The sequence below is a fragment of the Nicotiana tabacum genome, chromosome 3, assembly GCF_000715075.1.
Source record: "Nicotiana tabacum cultivar K326 chromosome 3, ASM71507v2, whole genome shotgun sequence".
Taxonomy (NCBI): Eukaryota; Viridiplantae; Streptophyta; class Magnoliopsida; order Solanales; family Solanaceae; genus Nicotiana; species Nicotiana tabacum.
Window position 1 is genome coordinate 1,568,104 of NC_134082.1, and position 12,021 is coordinate 1,580,124.

The following is a 12,021-nucleotide window of genomic DNA, read 5'->3' on the forward strand; positions in this document are numbered from 1 at the left end:
GAGCCGGGTCGGACTGTAGGGGTTTGGGCCATCTAGTATCTTTGATCCATGCAATGGCTGATATAATACCCGATGCATCGATGCTGAAGTTGTATTCTGATAATTGTGGCGTTTCCTTGGGCTCAACATGTTTATCGAAGCCACTCTTACTCATGATCCCTCGGGAGTTTTGTCCTCGATCATTCCAAACGGGATTACGTCCTGGTCTACTGTTTCTACGGTCTGCGTTGTATAGTTGGTACCAGTATCTGTTTGATCGGGGCTCTCTGTCGATGTCTCTCTAAATCCTACCTTCAGATCTATTTGGATAATGGAACCGGAAGGGACTCCTAACTAATCATCCTCGACTCTGATCTTTGACTAGTGTCGATTATGTACATCGGCCCAGGTTGTAGGTGGATATTCAATCAAATTCTATTTAAGTTGTCGTGATGCTATCGATCTTCGCTCGTTCAAACCTTGAATGAAGGCTTGGATAGCCCAATCATCGGTAACCGGGGGTAGGTCCATGCATTCCATTTGGAACCGAGATACGAATTCCCTTAGCATTTCGTTGTCCTTTTGTCTCACTTTGAAGAGGTCCGATTTTCTAGTCACAACCTTTATTGCTCCGGTGTGTGTCTTTACGAACGAATCAGCAAGCATGGCGAAGGAATCGATGGAATTGGGTGGCAAATTGTGGTACCATATCATCGCCCCCTTCGATAAAGTTTCTCCAAATTTTTTCAACAGAACAAATTCAATTTCATCATCTTCTAAGTCATTTTTTTATTGTGCATGTATAAGAAGTGACATGCTTATTAGGATCAATGGTTCCATTGTACATGGAAATTTCTAGCATGTAGAATTTCTTTGAAATGGGCTTCGGAGCCGCACTCGATGGGAAAGGCTTTTGTACGAACTTCTTCGAATCCAAACCCTTTAAAATCGGGGGTGCCCTCGGTATTTGATCAACCTGTGAGTTGTGTGTTCTACATTTTTATCGTTAGCCTCGATTTTCTTTTCTCCTGATTCGATCCGTTTAGTGAGCTCCTCGAGTATTTTCATGATGGTTGGGTCAGTTCCTGATCCGTTATCGTTCGATTTTTCTGGTATAGGCTCGACCCTATGAATAACTTCCTGTGATGCATCGAGTTCAATTCTGCTTGGTGCTCGATTCTGATTTTGGAGTTGCGCTATCGCAGCTTGCTGAGTCTGTAACATTTCAAATATCATTCGAAGGTTAATCCCGCCTTCTTCACCATTCTGTGCATTCTTATCGGCTCTCTGAGTGTCTCTGCGGACGCTATTTTCAGGGTCGGTGCCTAAATTTTCATGAATCGCAACACGAGAATTGACATCGACCGGATCTACAGTCTGTGGTCCATCGAGATTGATTGGAGGTACTCCGTTTCCCGAGGCGACTATGTGCCCGTTCTCGCTATGAAGACCAAGGTCGGTGTCTGTGTGAGTGGGCACTACTTGAGAGTTTGACATGTTGATTCCTGAAATCAAAGACACTTACGGGAACAAGTGTAAAAGCAGTGTGTGTTATGAGGATTAATACTAGGCAATCACTATTATCCTTAGCCCCATGGTGGGCGCCAAACTGTTTACCCTAAAAACCGGATAACAATTAAACATATAATGTGGTTTTAAGGATACGTGATTTCGCCTAATACCAATTGATAAATGCAAAAGTTAACGATAAAAGTTGATAATAAAATAAAGCAAACCAGCCTTGGAACGTGATTCAGCCTCGAACTGATCGATGTCCAAATTAGTTAAGAAACACAATAACTGATGAGAGTAAATGTAGAGAGTATTGTATTGCTCTGATATGTGTAAATGTAAGTCTCTACAAAGTGATCAAAACCTTCTTTATATAGTAGAGGAATCCTATCTATAGTACAATTCTAATTATAGAAGTAAATCTCATAAGGCATAAATAACCGCCATTGATTTGATATGTTTCGGGTTTTCCGCCATGATATTTGACCGGTTACGAATATCTCGCCTTTCCGTTATTGCGCTTCGTCCGAAGTTTGTCATATTTAGTCTCGATCGCTGTTGGCCTCCACCTCGACAAGCACCTCGATTCTCGAGCTTGATACCTTATCTCCGTGCCCTGACCTGATCCATTACTAGGCGGACCCTCGACGTGATTCCCTGGTCTCCACTAAATGGTAAAATCGCGCAGGCCCTATTTTAATCGTACACATATACCATTTCAAAAAATTTAAATTTAATAATTAAGAACTAAAATAAGAAAATATATCATTAATTAAAATTAAGTAATAAATGAGTGTGCACAAAACACTTATCTTATATACATCGGATACAAATAAATTTTTTTACTGTAAACATATCAAGTTCGAACTTTTGATATTACAATTTGAATAATGATTTCTCTTACTAAAACTTAAACATTTTGTTTCTTTTTTCCCAAGAAAAAACTGTTTAATTTTTAGAGCAATTTATACGCCATCGCAAACGCGTGGGCTCCACAAGGCAATATTTTCACAATTGAAAAAAAACCGGCCAAACGGGACCCATTATACGCTCCTTGTAGGACCAATACCCTGACCTGTTTGCTTCGGTTCCGAGCCACTAATTTGAATTTTCGAACGTTACTTTGTGCCAATACCTTTTAAATTTTTATCTTTAAGTAATTAAAATATATAAATAATATTTTCTCTGTCCTAATTTGTTTAACATAATTTGAATGAACAAAGAGTTTGAGAAGCTGACTAAGAGGTCGTTTGGTAGAGTGCGTTAGAGAAAATAATGCATGCATTAGCTTTGTGTATTAGTAATGTTTTGTTTGGTATATTTTTTCAACCTATATATAACTAATACAAGTATTAGTTATACACTCTATTTGATATTATCCTATGTATAGCTAATGCATAAAAAACCATGACATTAGCTATACAAAGGCTATTAATGCATGCATTAGCATGGTTAAAGACAAAATTATCCTTAAAGTCCCTTAAGTTAACGAATATGGAGGGCATTTTTGTAAACAATTAAATTTCTTAAAAATTATGCAATGCATTTTAATTTTTAATACACCACACCAAACAATGCATAAGAAATAATCTCTGTATAACTAATGCTTGCATTACTAACCCATGCATTACTAACCCCTGCATTACTAATGCACCTTATTTAGCATTATTCTTATACGCCCTACCAAACGACCCCTAAAAGTTATACGTAGTAAATAAAGTTCTTTTCTACAATAAATTACTAATTCGTCTTACGTACTCTTTTTCTGCGAAGAGGCAGGAAACGAAGGAACATGCAGAAGATTGAAAAATCATAATACGCTAGTGTTAACGAAATAATGCCATAAGAAAATATATTTTCGTCCACAAGCTTAATATATATATATATATATATATATATATATATATATATATATATATATATATATATATATATATTCTAATTTAATTTATTGTAACGAGTTACCTAACCTTCTTGTATAATACTCCGTAAATAGCAATTCACGCTTAGTAAATAATTATTTGTAACTTATTTCTATTTAACCTTAACATATTCCTTACATATCGGCTTATAATTTTTTCAATTATTACCTGCAAATATCACCAACTCATCTTGAATAGCTCGCCATCTCTCCATTTGATGACTTTTTCAAAAGGGCAGTCTGATGCACTAAGCTTCCGCTATGCGTGGGATCCGGGGAAGAGCCGAATTATAAATGTCTATTGTACGCATTCTTACCCTGCATTTCTGCAAGAGATGATTTTCACGGCTTGAATCCGTAATCTTCTGGTCACATGACAATAATTTTACCAGTGACGCCAAGACTCCCTTCATTTGGTGACTTTTCCAAAGAAGCACAATTTGGCCTAACTTAAGTTTGTTTTCTTTCTTTTAGCAATATATTCTAACTTATTACTTCTTCAGAGGCTTGCATTATTGTAGGCCGGCTACATTACAATATTAAGATGCAATCTTTTTTCCGAACTCTACATAAATATGAGATACTTTATACAATAGATTACTTTCTTTTTTTAACTTCTTCATTATGTAGTTCAATTCCTTGGTTGATTGAGGTGTTTAGAAAGAACAAAACCTTGGAATATTGATGTTTACAAATGCTTTGATTCAAAGGCTAGGTAAAGCACTAAAGCCAAAGTCTGTATATTTTTTCATGACTATAAGCAAAGTATGTTGTGTTAGTTTTTCGGATAATATTTTATAATTAGGAATTCAGATTTCTAGGCAAACCGTCTTCAACAGACTTTGATTGTTACATTTTGTCAACCAGGAATATGAATCACTAGTAAGTTTAGAGGGAAACCTAATGCCGGCTAAGGTAAGTCAATTGAACATCTTTTTATCGAAATATTTATTATATTATTTGTAGAAATTAAATATTATTTTTTATATTATATTAAATCTTAAATATTCATGTCTTCTTCACTACTTTTGCCCTATTTTGTAATTGATTATAGCAATGTTAGTTTAAGGTAAATGCATATATTTCATACCTACGATATTATTTAGTGGTGAACACCCTCCACTTCCAACCAAGAGGTTGTGAGTTCGAGTCACTCAAGAGCAAGGTGGGGAATTTTTGGAGGGAGGGATGCTGAGGGCCTATCGGAAATAACCTTTCTATCCTTAGGATATGTGTAAGGTCTGCGTACACACTACCGTCCCCATACTTCACTAGTGAGATTATACTGGATTGTTATTGTTGTTGTAAAAGACATTATACTTAGCAAAAACTTTAGCAAAGATTATATTGGAGTTTCAATGCCACATTTTAAATAAATATTTAAATACCGTCGTTGATGCAAGTGGGAATATGCAATTTTTGACATGCATTGTTGAAATCATATCCTTTATTTATTTTCTTAATTTCCTTTAGAAAAATCACCACAAATTAAAATAATGTACCAACAAGAGTAGAACCAAGATGAAGAAGAAGTACCTTAAAAGTCATATATCATCATTACAAAGATAATATATATATATATATATATATATATATATATATATATATATATATATATATATATCAAACATTCTGCTTTCATCTTAGTTGCAAATTGCAATTCTTTCACTAGTTAGTTTGTGCATGCAACGGAAAGCAGAGAGTGATATAAATATATAGCAAATGAAAATAGTCAAAAAGTGTCCAATTTGAAATCCTTTTGAAATTCCGTGGAGGGAAAATGTTGTCTTTAATATACTCACTCCGGCTTAATTAATTTTGTGTTGACTTTTGAAACTTCTGGTCTAAAATAAGTCAGATATTTGTATTGTTATATATCATTTTATTAAGGATAAAATGAGCATTTTAAAATTAAATTATTATTAAATATAAAAATATACTCTCTCCGATCTACTTTAATTGATTTTTTGGCCTTTTTTTAGTGGTCCACAATATTTGATTTGTTCAGATATCAAGAAGGAATTAACTTCTTCTTTTCCAAAGTTGGCATTGGAGTAAAGAGCCTAGGAATATTTATTATATTTCTAATAAACAAATCTAATTAATATTATAGTTAATTAATACTAAAAGAGTGAAAATAAAAAAAATTAATTAAAATGGACCGAAGAAAATATCTTTCTTTGTGAGACAAACTAAAAACAAAATTTTTTGAAATATTTATTTAAGTCTTTTATAGTATATTCGTGGGGTTTGGTGTAAATGTTGTAGGTAACTTTACAATGCATCATAATTTCTCGTCTCATCTTTAACAAGATTGGTCAAATTTCATTATATTCTTCAAACTACCCTCCAAAAATTTCATATCCAACCAATAAAGCTACACAACAAATAGTCACTCACAAATTCAACAAAACACATCTAGAGTATTAAAAAAGTAGTATCGATTAAGTTCTTGTTAAGTATTACTAACAAAATACTAACTATAAAAAAAAACTAAGAACACAACAACACTAACTTTAGATAGTGAAACAAAAGAGTATTAAATCCTTTTTTGTTTCCTATCTAGTATTCAATATCTGTATTAGACTCTAACTACATTTAGATTCGCGTTAGAATGTCCTTATTTAGCGTAAAATGCTCCTTTAAAAAGATGATTTTAAACCTGAAATCTTTGGTTAAGGACGAAATAATATTTATCGCTTTACCATAATTCTTGTTAGTCCCAAGTCTCATTTTAAACAACCAAAAGGGCCTAACAAATGAAAAAGGTAAAATAAAAAGAAAAGAAAAAAGAAACAAAATAAAACAAGACCAAATGCCATTTCATTGGATTCTTCATTATTGTGGCATGAATCTTGGGAAAATGGATTGCCCTAAGTCGCCATCTCTACTCAAAAACATTCTTCACCTTTATACTTTTTACGTTATCTCTAAGTCTTTATCTTTTGCCAAACCAATTTATATATTATATATAACCTCAGTACAACCAGATTTCTCATTTAACAAAAAGATTTGATTTCCAATGCTTATTCCTGAAACAAAAATAAAGGATAACCTCAAGGCTACTTTTTAAACATAATGACAAGTGAGAATAATAACAACAAAAGTAGTAGCTAAAAGATATTCCTTTTATTTTATAACAATAAAAGGCATCTGATGTAGTGTAGTGGATGAGACTGCTCTTCCCTTAATCAGAGGTTTCGGGTTCAAGTCTTGGGTATAGAAAAATCTTTGGTAGGGAGTGTTTTCCCCCGAATGGGGTCCTACGCAGCACGAATCCAGATATATATAGTCGGGCTCCAATGAGGTACCAGACACCGGGTGAGAAATAAAAAAAAACAGCTCAGTGCACAAGGCATTCCATATTCACGCAAGGTTTGAGAAAGGGTTGCACCCCTTTTATCGTAGACAACCTATCTTAGTGCAAGTATTAGGGGCTACTTCTACGATTTAATAACCCCATAACCTATAAGTCATACGAAATAACTGTATCGTTACTCCCCAACAAAAAATAAAAAGGATTAATTGTTGGTAATAATTAGCTTGGCCAAAGAAAAACTTTTCTTCTCTCTTTTTCTCGGCGCACGTTAGAGTGCATGAACTAACGTACGCCAAATAGCCATGGGAAGGGGAAGGCTGAAGAAACTCGTCGCTACGCATACTCTAATGGAAGCTTCAACATCGAAGACTCCAGTTCAAAAGTCTGGTAATGATTTGATAAGCGATCATAACAAAACTCCGATGGAACAGTGGCCGACATTGATGAACATGAAGGATAGGGGACAAACTCTAGTGATGAGAACTGAACAAGCTAGTATAATTCATACGGAAGCAGTGATGGCTCATGCAGTTACTAATTCAAGTGGAAAAGGGACAATTGAGCAGAACACTCGATCAATTACAAAGGAAATAGAGATGCAAGGCGATGTAGGGGAATTAACGTCAAAATCTGGTGAAGAAGTTGGAAAAGGACAAAAACAATGGGCGAATCTATTTGTAGGTTCAACTTATGCAGCTAAAGGCATGGATCTGAGCTATATTCCACCTATTATCAAAAATGGTGAAATAACAGTTGAATTATGCAAAGAAGAGATAGATGAGGAAACTCAAAAATGAAAATTATCTTTAATTTTGTATGTTGTGTGTGTGTGTGTGGGGGGGGGGGGGGGGGGTGTAGTCCAACAATTGGTGCAATGGAGAGGTATATAGCTTCAATGTGGAATTTTGTAGCGAAACCTAGAGTTTACTTCCATAACGATGGGTATTTTTTGGTGAAGTTCAATTCGATTGAAGATCGGGATGAGGTGTTGTACTATGGGCCTCACATGATGAATAATAAACCAATTATAGTTAAAGTGTGGTCGGCTGAGTTTGATTTAAACAAAGAAGTACTACAAACCATACCAATGTGGGTGAAATATCCAAATTTACCTTTGAATTGCTGGGGTAATAAATCACTGAGCAGGATCAGTAGTAGATTGGGAGTACCTTTATATGTAGATGTATGTACTACACAGGTTGATAGGATCTCATATGCAAGAGTGTTAGCGGAGATGGATGTGACAAAAGAGTTACCAAAATGAGTTAAAGTAACTAATCCTAATGTGAGAGAGTTTATGCAGGAAATTGATTATGATTGGGTGCCGGAATTCTGCACAAAATGTATGCAGGTGGGACATCAATGTAGAATGATGGACCAACCTAACATGAGGAACAAGAGTATGAAGCAGAAATAGGAATGGCGACCAAAAGGGATATCAAAAGTAAAAGAGGTAGAGAAGAAAATGCCAGTACAAGGGGAGGTGACAAGCAAAGAGACAATAAATAATCAGCTTGAGAATAATAAAAGGAATGAGGAACAAAAATGGCAAACAGTTATAGGAAGATCAGCAGCAAAGAGTAGGGACAGACAACAGGCAGATGTAGTAAATGTATTAAATGGCTTCAATTTGCTTGCAGAATCACTGGTGCCATGCAAAGAAGAGAAAGATCAAGTAGACAAAAAGAGGATACAGGGCAAGAGGGGGTTACTCAGAGCCTATTTATCCCAATATGAAGCTCATCACTTGGAACATAAGAGGGTTGAATAAAGCTGCTAGGCAGAAGGAGGTAAAGTGGTTTCTTACAAGTAATAAAGTGTATATACTAGCAATATTGGAGCACAAAATCAAAAAACAGAATGCAGATCAAGTTACTAGGAGAATAGCTCCAGGATGGAAGTATATGGACAATTATGAGCAGAGTAGCAAAGGGAGAATTTGGATATTGTGGGATCCCAGTGAAATAGAATTCAAAGAGATGTGTAAAACTGATCAACTAATTCATACTAGTGTATATGTGAAGAGGCTAGATACGCAGTTTAACTTTACTGTAGTATATGGATTGCACAACATAGAACACAAGAAATGTTTATGGTCTGAATTGGTAAGGATTCATTTAGTACAGCAAGAGGCTTGGTTAGCTATGGGTGACTATAATGCTATAAGGGAGGGAGAAGATAGACCTGTGGGAAATCCTGTACAAGTAGCTGAGGTTAAAGATTTTAATGAGTTCATGATAAACAATGGACTAGCTGAGCTAAAATCGAATGGAAGAAGGTATACATGGACCAATGGGAGTACATATAGTAAGATAGACAGGGCAATTGTTAATACAGACTGGTTACTCTCAATGCCACAAAATGAAGTGTGGGTTATGGATCCTCACTGTTCAGACCATTCTCCTTTGAGTATTGGTTTAAATGTAAATGAAGAAAGAATGCCAAGCCTTTTAAATTCTTAAATCATTTAGCTGAGCATGACAACTTTCTGAAGATTGTTGATGAAGTATGGAGGCAATCTTATGGTAGGTAGAAAATGTGGAATGTATGGAAAAAAAATGAAGAAAGTAAAACAAGCAATGAAGGAATTGAACAAGGCTGAATATAATGATGTAGGGGTTAAGGTTAAGGAATACATGCAGAAATTGATAGAAGTACCTGAACATATGAGGGGTCCAGGGCAGAATAGACAACTAATAGAAGATGAGAAAGCAGCAAAACTTCAACTGGAAAAATGGTCACGAATAGAGGAAAGTATTATGAAGCAGAAGTCCAGAATAAAGTGGTTACAATTAGGGGATGCAAACACAACTTATTTTTTTGCAAGTATGAAGAGTAGGTGCAGTCAAAACAAAATCAGAAGGTTGATAAAAAGTGATGGCAGCTCAGTTCACACAAAAAAAGGATATAGAGGAAGAGGTGATAGGTTTCTATAAACAACTATTGGGGACTTCAGCAAATGAACTACCAGCAGAAAATCCAGTAGTAATGAAAGATGGTCCAAAGGTGAACAGACTACAGCAGATGCAGTTAGTAGAAGAGGTGACTAAGGATGAAATATATCAATCTTTGAAAGGTATAAGTGATGCAAAAGCTCCAGGTTGTGATGGCTTCAATGCAGTATTCTTTAAAAAAGCTTGGCCAGTGATAGGTGAAGAGGTCACAAATGCAGTGTTAGAGTTCTTTGCAGAATCCAAAATGTGCAAGCCAATTAATGTTACAATAGTTACACTCATACCAAAGGTGAAAAGTCCTGCAAGAATATCTGAGTACAGGCCTATTTCTTGCTGCACAATCATGTACAAAACTATATCAAAGGTATTGACTAACAGATTAAAGGGTGTCATGGATGATCTAGTGGATAAAAGCCAGACTGCTTTTGTTCCTGGCAGATTGATTAATGATAACATAATCCTAAGTCATGAGCTAGTTAAAGGATATAATAGAAAAAGGGTATCTCCTAGATGTATGATGAAGATAGACATGAAGAAAGCTTACGATTCTGTGGAATATAGCTACTTAGAACAAGTATAGCATACTTGCAACTGCCTGAGAAGTTCATACAGTGGATCATGCAATGTACTACCACAGTATCCTACTCTATCCTGATTAATGGTGAACCTACAAAACCTTTTAAAGCTAATAAGGGATTAAGGCAAGGGGACTCCTTGTTACCTTATCTCTTTGTGCTAGCTATGGAGTACCTAACAAGAATACTAAAGACTCTCAGAAAGAACCCAGATTTCAACTACCATCCAAAATGCAGCAAAATGAATATTATTCAATTGAGTTTTGCAGATGATCTATTGTTGTTTAGTAGGGGTGATATTATGTCAGTACAACTGGTATTTCAATGCTTTCAACAGTTTTCAAAAGCATCAGGTTTAATAGCTAACAAAGAGAAAAGCTCTATAATTTTTGGAGGAGTAAGAGAAGAGCAGCAGCAGCAAATACTAGATGGCCTGGGGTTTGTGAAGGGAGAGCTACCAGTGAGGTATCTAGGAGTGCCTCTTAGCACTAAGAGGCTATCCTTAATACAATGCCAGCCCTTAATAGAGAAAATGCTAGGAAGGATACAATCTTGGACAACAAAATTTCTGTCCTATGCAGGAAGAATTCAGTTAATCAAAAGTGTCTTGTTCTCTATACAGATATATTGGTCACAGATATTTTTCCTCCCAAAGAAACTGATCCGCATGATTGAGAAAGTTTGTAGAACTTTCCTATAGACTGGGAGGATTGAAGAGTCTAGGAAAGCATTAGTGGCCTGGGGAACTTTGTGCAAGCCTAAGGCAGCTGGTGGATTAAACCTATTGAATGTTGAAGTCTGGAATAAAGCTGCCATTTGTAAGTTGATGTGGAACTTAAGCAAGAAGAAAGATAGGTTATGTACAGTGGGTGCATGTGTACTACAAGAAGCAGATAGCAGGATGGAGTATTGAGGCAAAACAAGCTTCCTGGATAATTCAGAAGATTTTCAAAGCTAGACAATACTTTGAGGAAGCTGGATAAAATGAAAAAGATGGAAAGCTTTTTAGTGAAGAATTTCTACACAAAACTGCGAGGAAACTTTGAACGAATAACGTGGAGGAAACTTATGCAAACTAATCTGGGAGTTCCAAAGTGGAAATTTATTATCTATCTAGCTGTTCAAAGAAAATTAATGACTAAAGATAGACTGAGAGGACTGGGATACGTGGAGGAGGTCACATGTGAACTATGCAACAAAGAAGAGGAGTCTATCGATCACATGTTCTTTTACTGTTCCTACACTTCACAATTATGGACAGATTTGTTGCAATGGCAGGGGATTTGCAGAAAGACAATGCGATGGAGTGATGAACTCAACTGGACAATCAAATGCTGCAAAGGAAGGAGCATTAAAACAGAACTATATCGACTAATACTTGCAGGAGCAGTATATCATGTCTGGCAGGAAAGAAATAACAGAATTTTTAGAGGAATGAAGCAGTCCATACAGGAGCTTGTTCGAGAGATAGTTCAAGCAGTACGTGGATGAGGAAGATGTGTACAACGACTACAAGCTAGACTAGACGAGATGAATTACTATCCTACTTATAATTGTGTGTAATAGGTAGGACGATAATGTAGAGTAAAGAAGGCAGGAGATGTAAACAATTATGATCTTTGTATTCAGTTTGTTTGAAATGAAATGAAATTAATTACCAAAAAAAGATTGTTGGTAATATGAGATTGTATAAATGACCTTATAAAAAGAAAATGACCCTCCTACTAAATATAATGTGAAATATAATTATAAAAGAAACGG

At 35.5% G+C, this 12,021-nt stretch overlaps 1 protein-coding gene across 1 annotated transcript; it reads left to right on the plus strand.

The window, feature by feature from the left end:
• Nucleotides 1-11,253: 11,253 nt before the first annotated feature.
• On the plus strand, nucleotides 11,254-11,751 carry LOC142179621 (uncharacterized). Its single transcript, XM_075250618.1, has one exon. It carries the CDS (start codon nucleotides 11,254-11,256, stop codon nucleotides 11,749-11,751), a length of 498 nt encoding a protein of 165 aa, XP_075106719.1.
• The last annotated feature ends 270 nt before the right edge of the window (nucleotides 11,752-12,021 follow it).

Bases quoted from the DNA above. Each gene is read 5' to 3' on its own strand.
- LOC142179621 (XM_075250618.1), top strand. From the start codon at position 11,254: ATGGAAAGCTTTTTAGTGAAGAATTTCTACACAAAACTGCGAGGAAAC.